General features: G+C 42.1%; 1 protein-coding gene across 2 annotated transcripts in view; it reads right to left on the bottom strand.

Moving 5' to 3' along the window:
* The window catches only part of LOC147887405 (seven transmembrane domain protein), a 69,238-nt gene that overhangs the window by 47,253 nt on the left and 10,782 nt on the right, over window positions 1–11,203 (bottom strand). For both annotated transcript variants that reach the window (XM_087394530.1, XM_087394529.1), the window contains exons 3-6: window positions 3,552–3,611; window positions 897–1,011; window positions 613–728; window positions 349–473 (exon numbers count right to left, since the gene is read on the bottom strand). In XM_087394530.1, coding sequence (XP_087250656.1) covers window positions 349–473; window positions 613–728; window positions 897–1,011; window positions 3,552–3,611 — 416 coding nt within the window. The remainder of the gene's footprint in view (window positions 1–348; window positions 474–612; window positions 729–896; window positions 1,012–3,551; window positions 3,612–11,203) is intronic.

The raw sequence follows: 11,203 nt of genomic DNA, 5'->3' as shown, positions 1-11,203 counted from the left end.
CCAAGCATGTACTAGGAGTGCTACCACTGAGCACCTGATACTTTTCAGTTATTTTGCTTTTGCTTTTGCTACTCTAGTATTTGAACACTTGATTCACTAGTTTAGCACTCAAGCTTTTTATCTTTTAGCTTTCAGCAACCGTCTTAGTGAACCCTTTGCTTCAGCCCTCAGTGGCTTGTATGAGTTACTTTTTGGCTTGTACTTTGTCTCATAGGCCCGCGAGGCCTCTTGCAGACGTTAATACATCTCTCTCTCTCTCTCTCTCTCTCTCTCTCTCTCAACATCGACAAGTTGTATCTCTCAATACATTTTAACATCAACAAGTTGTAAGAAAGGTATAAAGCAAACCTAGTAATAGAAGGCATGGTTGCCAACAAACCAGCACTTGCATATATAACCGGCACAACCACCTTAGGCTTATTTTTCCGCAACCACATCAATGAGCCTAATGCTGCAAGGGAAATTGTCAATACCTACAACAGATCAAATTAGAAAACAACAGCTTAGAACCATTTCTTCAATGAACAAAAACGTGAGCGCCAAGTGCCTACATAATTATAAGCTATATAATATCAAAGGTTAACAAACTTGAAGCTGGAAACACAGAAGTACCAGGCTTGCATTAGCTTCAAGGCCTTGTAAAAGATAGTCCCATGTAAATTCCAGACCCCTGGCTCCAACCCATAGTGGAGCCAATCGATGAAGAAGTGAGTCTGCAAATGCCCATCCTAAAATTGCAAAACATGGTCATCAACTAATACCCAAGGGTGTAAAAACAATTACTACTTGCAAAGCACATTAAGCATTTCCAATTTGGCACACGAAAACCATCAATATGGACCATGACTTAAAAAGAGTTAACAGTAAAAGAAACCCTACGAATTTCCATTGCTCACCTAGTCCAATAGCTTGAAATTTGTGATTTTGAGATATGTTCCGGTAAGTCAATTGTGTGAGAGCAAAATACAATCCAGCAACATCTAAAAATCCAATTAGTGCTTTAAGGAATTCCTGCAAAAAAACATAGCCATACAAATACCTTTCAGTCTGACTCAATTAATAAAAGGCAGTATCTATCCATAGTCATCATTTCATATTATTTTATCTTTAAGAATACCTTTCTTGCAGAATAGACAGGAAAATCATAGAGACCATGGAAATGGCACATGACTATTTTTTTGCAAGAGTAGGCCTTAGACTTACCGTGTAAGTGCATGATTAAATGAATCAAGGGATATTATATTTCTTTTTTAAAATACATGATAAGGTTCAAACATGCTATTTTGAGGGGAAAATATATTCCATCACAGTTATCTTGGCATAAATCAGCATGATGAGAAAATGTATGGGGCATTGAAGATGGTATGCAAGCCATAGTTTCAGAATCTGCTCTATAAACTATGCCTCTTCTAGTGGTGTACCAATCTCTATGATTTTATCTTTAAGAATACACATTTGTGTCAATTGTTCCATGACAGGTTGGCCTTCTTCCATTCTCATGTTGGCCACTGCGACTTCCGATTGAACCTATTCACAATGACTTCCCCTGACATTGCTGCCAGTTTCGCCCACATGTCTTTTGCAAAAGTCAGGTCTGTAACCTGTGCAGCGATTGTGTCTTTTAAGAGGATGTCCGGTGCCTTGGAATTTTCCTCATCATATGCTACCCTCTCAAGAGCTTTCTACCTAAGACAAAACTCCACAACCTCCCACCGACTAAGAACTTCTCGACTCTGCATTTCCAAACCTGGCAGTTATTCCCATCAAAGATCATGGTCTCCGGAATCAAATGTCGGTTGCCGATGCCATCTCTCAATGCTCAATACCTTTGGTGTATTTGCTCACAACTGTCCTCAATGTATGTAGTATTTGCTCACAACTTCCTTTGATTGTGTAATCATGATCTTGAGATCCACCATAAAGCCGAAAAGCCCTTCGAACCCTTGTGTCAAATACCAAATGCCTTGAGAACTCAACCAAGACCTCAAACTTCTCCAAGAAATTTCAACGTCGCCTTGAAATGCTCTTTTGGAGAGCCTTATGATGCTTAGAGGCTTGTATTTGGAAGTCCCTTTCAATTAGTCCTTAAATGTCAATACTTAAGAAATGGCTTTCCAAAGGACCTAATGGTTCTTGGAATACCATTTTTGACAGCTTTGGAAAAGCTTTTGGAGAGGCTTTGCACTAGGTTTCCTTGGTTATGCCTTAGGATATGTGTAACTAAGGCTTTTCAAAAAATGCTATGGAATAAGGGGGTGTTTGTAGAGTCCTTGTTAAGACATGGATTATGAAATGTTTGCTATAAAAGGGCTTGGCAGTCTTAAGTGAGCTCGAGTGATGAGTATAATGCTTTAAAAGTTAAGATATAGCAATGCGCTTAGAATAATGTGTGCCTAATTGCTCGAGTTAAAAGTAGAGTGCTTGAGTAGCCCTCTGTAGGGTGGACTTTTTATAGCTTGAATGTCAATGAGTGCTCATTACTGTCACTTTCAGGTCTTTGACACATTTAGGAGCTTCTTTGAAGCTCTCAGCTTTTGTACAGCCCAAGGTCTTTGCTCTTGTACGGCCTAGAATGGCGGTTGACTCCTTTGAAGCTCTCCTTGACAACTGTCTGCTACGCTTAAACTCTTTGTTTGTACCTTTGACTAGGGGCCGTGGCCACCTTGAGCTCTATGAGCTTTCTTAGAGCTCTTCCAGACCCTAACCTTCTTGCTTGAACTCCAAGGTTTTTGTAGTATTTCCTTCAAATCTTTGCAACCAAACCTTTCACTCCCTCCTGAAGACCACATAGGAGGAGAGCTGAGCCGAGACAGACTGACCAGGTTGAGCACCAGCAACGTCCTCTTATGGACTTCCTTTCTCGACAACACCATCCCTTACCAGGGCCATTGTCAATTGTGATCATCTACTCTATCCTCAGCCAGCCAGCAGCATTGGTCCCCCAGACAGCATACAGCGGTTCTGACATTCTAATGCCCAGTTGACCAGGTGGCCCACGGATCAGGATCTGCTACTTGTCTTCACCTCCATATTTTAAAGATGAGGCAATGATTAGCCTCTTTAAAAAAAGTTTTATTACAGGTTCCAAGGGCTAATAATTAAACATCAACCCCTTCCTCAAGCTGAAAAGAAAAGCCAAAAGCGAAAGAGAAACAACACATAGGCAATGAAAAGTTCATTGTCCGCTTCCATAGGTCACAACCACCATGGTTAAGTTTGTGCTACCATGAAAAGAGTTTTTGTTTAATTTCTTCTTGCTTTAACCTTAGGTTGCTTAGGGTCATGGCTTGACCCCTGTGTAACCAACTTACTTCTTTCACTTGACAAACCTTCATAATGAAAACCCAAAAGAAACTACTTCTTCCACTTCATTACCAAAGTACTCCTTTCACATCATAACGAAAACCCCAGAGAAAACTCCTCTTGCACAAGAGAATACTATGTCTCACATATAAGCAAGTCAAAGAATAAAGCTTAATAATTTCTAAAGTATTTCTAACATTTGCATATTAGAGAGTAGACTACCAGAAGCTTATGAGATAAGGTATTACCTGATAAAGGTCGAAGCTATCATTCTCCGAAACTTGTAAAAATGTTGCAAGGCACACTAGCTGCAAACACAAGCAAGCCATTTCTGTCAAATTGTAAAAATGTTCCAAGGCACACTAGCTGCAAAAAGGCTTACTGATCACACCATTAGAAACATAACGCCAATTAAACTTGGATACACACACAAAGTAAGATAAAGGACTAGTTTCTATTAAAGTTATCACGTATCCATTTTAGGTTATAAATGTGACATCCAACAGCTTTGAATGACCGAATGACAATTTGAAAGACAATCAGGTCCACGAGGACAAAGTGAATGAAAAATGAATGAATCTTCTAATTCCATCAAACTATATAAAGGATGCCTCAAGGAAGAGGAGCCGCTTTATCTTCATGGATTGAGGTCCATGGCCATGCCATATACGAGCTCCTAGGCAAGGAAACGGAATTGGAGAATTCATTGAACTCTAGGAGTTTGCCTTTTTTACCACTCTTTGTTTACATTTTTCCCATACATACACATGCACTTTAGCTTCCCTTAGCTTTTGGACAACGACCTCCCAAAAATCCCGAAACGTTTCCGTTTCCGTTTTCGTTCCCCATTTCCCCTAACTATGCTCTGAACGTGAGAAAGCTCGTGTGAAGATCGTCATACGAAGCAAGGAGGGTGAGGTTTCGTCGATAGTCTCATGCACTTAAGAGCTTGGGCAATTGCAAAGACTTCTTTTCGCTGAAGGTCTTCACAATTGGAGGTTGTCAAGGCTCCTAGTTCTCTCCGAAGGCTGTGTAGCACCTATAGAAAAAGGCACTCCTTATCGATGTGCCTGCTGAAGTGTGTGGGCAGATTCTTCAACAACAATAAAGATGGACGTGTGGAACAACTCTTCCAAGACCACCTTGCCTGAGTCATCAGTGGTAAGGTTTGATGGACGCAATTTCTCATCTTGGCAGCTATTTGTGCATCCTTTATTTATGGAGAGAGGGCTGTGGGGGGTTGTGTCTGGAACAAAAGAAAAACCTACCGATAATGAGGAGAGAAAGCATCCTTTACCTGGCTCTTTCATGAATTTCAGAGCCTCAAGCATCTATGGAGAGGGCTGCTATGACATGTGAAGGTGGCACCGAGATAGGCAATAGGCTCGTGGTGGCTGGTGATACTGTTCTGCGTCCTCAAGACTACCTTTGGCTCTCCTATCGACACCTTTATACTCAAATGTGTTCTGGACAGTCGAGGCGTGTGTCCGTTGTATGCTCCATCTGTTTGGAGCTGTTGGGTTCATTTCTTGAGTCAGCCTTTGTGGCTAAGTGTTAGGAAACTCTTGAACACAGATGTAACAAGCCCGTAGGGATGTGTGTCTGTTAGTGGTGTTATTTCTGTTTGAGAGCTTTCAATAAAGGTTGCTGTCTTTTGCTGTCCATCATTCAAGTTCTCTCATTTCTCTTATGTCGATTATATTCATGTGAGTTAGTGTTGCATGCAAATGAATCTACGTTTGCCAACACATTTGAGCCAATACGCTAATCGAATTCAATGCTCCACCTTGTGCCCTAGGTTGATTCTCGAATCTCAAGAACAGTGGGATCATACAAGCCCACATATAGGGCCCCACTTTGGGCCTGTCTCTGCCCACTGATTTGCTCAAATGATTTGTCGAGCAAGGACCTCAAGGAGTGGGCTACTTGCATAGAGTTGTGAAGGAGCATGCCTACTACGAATTGGTTGTCCAAGTCCCATCATGTAACGGCAGATCAGGCAGGTTGCTCGAGCAAAGAGTGAGCAAGCATCACGTAACAGCAATTCGGGCAGGTCATTTGTGCATAGTGTGAGCATAGATTGCAGCCAGTGGTAAAAGGACCAAGTGGAGGCTTAACAGACCGTACATTGTCAAGCCATTGGTAAGGCCAACTTATCCACCATCAAAATCTCTCCGAGGGATAGATAGCACAGATGGGTGGCAAATGGTAGCACCTCAATTGGACTCTATCCCAGATTCCATCCATTCTAGAATAACATTCCAATATGGCCAGGTCTATGTTATGTGACCACTTCATCAACGAACTAAGTGTTGGATGACAATTGGCTATGTGAGAATGTTTGCTTGTGCACCATTGATGTGATGCAATAGTGCATAAGCATCACTCCAATAGTATAAGCATGATTGCGCTGGTCATAAGCGTGGTTGCGCTGGTCATAAGCATAGTTTATCAATTGTGAAGGAATCCCTATGGCATGTCAAGCAAATGGTTAATTGCTACAAGCGTGGATCGCATGATGCAATAAATGCAAGCTAAAGGTTGTGCTGTCATACAATAGATCTTCTACAAAGACTAATGGCAATCGTCTTAGTAATTTGGCAATAGTGGGTTACCTATATAAAGCATAGGTAACATATCGGCCTCTGTAGACATGTTTGCAAGTGCCTATACTTCTACCAAGAACATGTACATCTAGCAAGTCGATGAAAACCCTTGTATTTACAAGATATAAGTGCGTCAATTATACGAGTATTTAGGCATCTTATAGCTGATGTGGATAGTACTGGAAGCGACATCAATTTGTATTTATTTTTATCTATCCATATTGTTATTTACAATCACGGACTCTTTATAAGCACTATTGTGACTACTTTACACATAATTGCACTCAATATGAGGCAACATAGGCACACTAGTTGGTGCAGAAATTGATAGAGTCAAATCCCATTCGTGCTTAAGTGATAAATTCAAGTCAAACTTTAGACAGATTCATCAGCTCAAGTTGTCAAGACTTATGATAAGGGATATCATATATAGCATTAGTAGATTCAGGTTTCCCTTCTATAGGTCCATGACTATGAGCTTAAAAAGCGGCCATAGATATATTTAGTATTGCATCTCACAATCAACCCTCCTCGTCAAACTCTCACACTAAGAATTGGCCTGCTTCAGCACTAGCTTTGTAAGTGTATGAGAAGATTGCATAATTGAAAACAAAGCATATATGATAGGAAAACTAACCAAAGCGTAAGATTTGAAGTATGCGAATTACTTCAAATCTACTAATCTTCAACTTTAATACTATAAAGATGGCAAACATTTGTATTCAAGGCTACCCATCTTGAGCTACAAGTGACTAAAGCACTTGCATGATATTAATCAAGTTACCAATACCTAGTTGGAATGCAAGAAAGTCTTTCTCAAAAGTGGGATTCTTTAAGTATGGGGAGGTCCCATTGAATCAATACATCGTCAAGTAGAAGGGGTTAGAGGAGAGAGATTTCAGTTCATGGCTCATGCCGTGAGCATCTTTTTGTGATCTCAAGCAAAAATTTTTGGGCTGAGGATTCCCCTAAGGCAAGATGATGAGCCCATTCTTAAGTTAGAAAACCTCAATGAATTCCTCAAGACTAGGGGTTCCATAGGCGGCTTCCAACACGGTTTCAAGTTGAAGTATGTAAAAATGCCCTAAATCTTTGGAAGAAGCTATTAGATTAGCTCATATCCATGTGTATTATGAGGCAGAATCTAAAGCTTTTTATCAAAGACTGAAGCTTATGGGCTGATTGTGAACTGCAGCGAATTGGTTGGATCTACTTTGACCATGTAGCAGCCTATGGATGCGACCTTCAGCTTGGGGAAGAGAAATATGCCGATACTCCGTTGTCGCAGTTGAAACGTGGATTTTACATACCTTCATAAGACTAGAATATATCCAATTACAAGTCAAATTTTCATAGAACAAGCAAAAGAACAAAGAAAGAAAAAAAATGATAAATGACAAAAATAAAAAAGAAGAAAAAGAACTTAGTAAGCAAAGCTACAATTATCTTCTCATCAGTACCCAAGCCTAAGCTGCCACCTGGGTTTCGAAAGATTCCGGAATCTCTTGGCAAGGCGCATACTTAGCATGTGATCTGGTAGCGGTCTTGATAGGCTGCGTCAGTTTAATACATGCAAGTTTTACAACAGTGCTTGTGTGCCTGAAGGCATGCAGTTTGTGTAAGTGAATTGCAGTAATCAGTTTCTAAGTCTGCCAAGTATACTGATACTTCCCTCTTTTACCTAAGGGTATTCAAATGGATTCTAAGGGTTTATATTACAGATACTATCCTGCAGATACTATATTGAATCCACATGTGAAAGAGAGTATACTTTAGCAAAGATTGGCCTGACACTGAAAAGATTAAACACTGATATGGGTTTAAGGGAAACCTATTATGATCCTCAGATAGAGATAGTCACCAAGTGTTGAATATTGCCTACTCAGATCTCAGATGAGAATTGAGTGATCAATCTCTAAGTTTACTCAAAGAATATACTTCTCAATCTACCTAGTATGGTAAACGCATAGATTACAAGTTCCTTTGTGGATACTACCTTATCAATACAACTATCGGAATCGGATTCTGGACTGAGAAGGAAAGTCTGAGTAATCATTGATTGGTTTTCATAGCTTGATTTATGTCAGCATAAGCCTATCTTTAAAGGTGGGAGAATGTTATGTCCATAATTGGACTAACTAGGGCCTAAGCAAGACAAGATTGTCTTGGATCGAGGCTTTTTTTTTTTTTTGCAAAAAGAGACTTCTATTAAGTATTAAAGAAAACCGTTAGAGCAAGCTCCATACGGGATACACCATGCAATGCATGAAAAGCTCAAGAGCCAAAAAGAAAAGATTGAGGCTGATAGTGCCATCTCAATCCGGTAGAAACCTCCGAGAAAAAGGGAAAACCCCTCCAAACTCGAAGAAATACAGTCCTACTAGAAGAGGCCGCCCATGAAGGGCCCTGCATGCTCGCCCAAATGGCTATCAAAGTGTGAACCGTGTCAGTGAACACCTGTGATGGGTGTATCTGGGTGCCATCCAAGGCCTCTGTACATATGGCTCTCCAAATGTGCCAAGAGGAAATGCTAGCCAAAATCTCCCAAGAGGTTCCACTGAAGCATGAGCAGCTCTGAAGGGGGTAAGTGGTACATCCTGAAGGGAGCAGGGCTCTATCACCTGCCGGCGGACCGAGAGTGCCCAAGAAGAAGGCTGACCCTCATAAAACACTTGGGGTCTAGTAAGGGATAACCATGCGACCGAGCCCCAAGTCATGAAGATAGGGAAAGTATGAAAAATGTTGAGTATCCGAGCAACCCCTTTCCAAACAATCCTCGCCTGACTGCAGTCCCAAAGGCAATGTCGCACTGACTCCTCTGCAGAATGACAGCGAGGGCAAGTTGGATCGAGGTTTGGCTAGCCTAGGGTCTTGGATTGGATCTAGAGTTAGGGGATAGCCTAACCTAGGGTTTGGATTAAGATTAAGACTAAAGCTAGCATGGATGAGGTTTAGATCCCATGGATTGAGTTAGTAGAGCTCATTAGGGAAAAGCATCGACTCTAAGTAAAGCAAAGCGACTTTGGGTTGCATTGCTAAGGATAGCCAATGCTTGGCCTATGATTGTCTTGGATCGAGGTTTGGCTAACCCAGGGTCTTGGATTGGATCTAGAGTTAGGGGATAGCCTAACCTAGGGTTTGGATTAACCCACGATTAAGACTAAAGCTAGCATGGATGAGGTTTAGATCCCATGGATTGAGCTAGTAGAGCTCAGTAGGGAAAAGTATCGACTCTAAGTAAAGCAAAGCGACTTTGGGTTGCATTGCTAAGGATAGCCAATGCTTGGCCTATAAGTATGGGTATGGGTCTGGGGTTCCATGTTCGGGGTTCGAGGAGTTAGATCCTCCTCTAGACGTAGACCTGCTAGCTAGGAAGTACTAGCTCGAGAAAGGGGCGTGTGATATGGGATGCATTTTTTTACCTTGGGGCTGGCTGGCTCTCATGGTGGTCTAGACCAAGTATCACAAGACACGTTTCATCTATTTCATCGTTTCGTCGTTTCAATAGGTTTCGTTTCATCTTTTGGGACAAAATGGATAGATTTCGAATTGATACTTAATACATACAAAAATAAGGGCAAATAAGGTATGTTATATTCAAGTTTAGTGTGAACAAAGCAAAATACACGTCGAGACTGTTAGCACCTATGTGTTGGGAGTGTAGGGTGACACCTTAGGTGTAGGCCCGGGGCACTTTTTACTCCAACTAGTGGAGGTTTTTTCCCCCGAGCTTGGCAGGCACACTTCCATGTGACCTGCAGGGTGTGCTTAGCAAGCACAACCTTATCCATGTATATGATGTGACTTTAGTCACATCTTCTGAATCAATCAATCATTCGAGCTTTTTGTGCTTGCTCTCTCCTCGTGTGTCTCGTCTCTGCACCAACAAATGGTATCAGAGCCTCGTTGAGCTCTTGCACCTAGCCCTGCTCCTGCTCCTGCTTCTACATCCCGTACGTACAACTCGAAGTCATCCAAAGCTGTCCGTACAGTGCCGTACGTTCCGTACAGGTCCGTACGTACCTGCTGCTCCAGAACCTGCGTAACTGCATTGACGCCGTACGTTCTGTACCTGCTTGCACTTGCTGTACCTGTTGCGCCATCGCCATTCCGTACATGCCGTACGTGTGGTACCTGCACCTGACCGTACAGCAATGTCGTACAATCGCACCTACAGCCTTACCTACGCCATCGCAAGTAGTCGTCACCGTACAGCCTGAAGGCACGTACGTGCCTGCCTCGTCCGTACCATCGTGTACCTGATGTACCTGTTGCAGCCGTACATGCGTCATCACCCAGCGCTGTATCAGTCTTACCTGCGCTGCCCGTACCAGCATCTGTACCAACATTCGTACCAACATCCGTACCTGCGCTGTGTTGAGTGACCATACTGCACAAGTATTTCCATACGACCGTACAGTCCAGCTGCAAAAATCCGTACTTGCACATCTGTACCTGCAGATCCGTACAAGGTTTCCTTCATCTGCAGGTGATCTTTGGCAGGCACATTTTGCAGACAACCATTGTTTGGCTCAGTTTTTGGGAGTACATTTGGGGCATTTTGTTTGTTGCAGACATTGCAATCAAATTGCAGAATCTACTTCAGAAATTTGGGGCTTTTTGGTTCTGCTTGCAATCTTGCAGACAGATCTGCAGATTTAGTCCAAACATTTGGGGCTTTCTGTTGAAATTGCAAATTTTGGGGCTTTCTGTGCTATTGCCCCTTTCTAGTTGCAATTTCAAGCTCGAAATTTGGGGCTTTCAGTTTTGCAGTACAATTTCTTGAAGAAATTTGGGAAAGAAAGGGATGTTTTTGGATTGCTCTCTGCATAAGATAAATTGGATGGGACCAACTATCCTCTCTGGTCGTGCATGATGCGACATGTGCTTGTGGCCAAAGGTTTTTGGGGCATTGTGGATGGCACTCAGTTGCGTCCACATGCACCAACAAATACTCCTTCACCTAGTTCAAAGGGTGAGTCATCTCGGATTACAAAGATATCACAATCACCTACTCCAGAGCAGAGTCGATGGGATGGCCAAGATGCCAATGCACATGCCTTGATTGCATTATCTGTTAAAAGAAGCATTATTCCTCACATCCGGTCATGCAAAACAGTAAGGGCAGCTTGGGAAAATTTGGCAAAGTTGTACCTTGTCAGGAATGAAGCCCGTGTGGCATACTTGAAGAGGAAATTGGAGACTCTTCCTATGCTTGATGGTGATTCCATGGATGATTATCTCACGAAGGTAAAGGATTTACGGGAGCAATTAGCATCTATGGATGAGATTAT

Source organism: Dipteris shenzhenensis, chromosome 23 (genome assembly GCF_047967505.1).
Source record: "Dipteris shenzhenensis isolate YYH24624 ecotype China chromosome 23, Dip_SZ_1.0, whole genome shotgun sequence".
Lineage (NCBI taxonomy): Eukaryota > Viridiplantae > Streptophyta > Polypodiopsida > Gleicheniales > Dipteridaceae > Dipteris > Dipteris shenzhenensis.
This window is presented reverse-complemented; position numbering and strand designations above follow the sequence as displayed.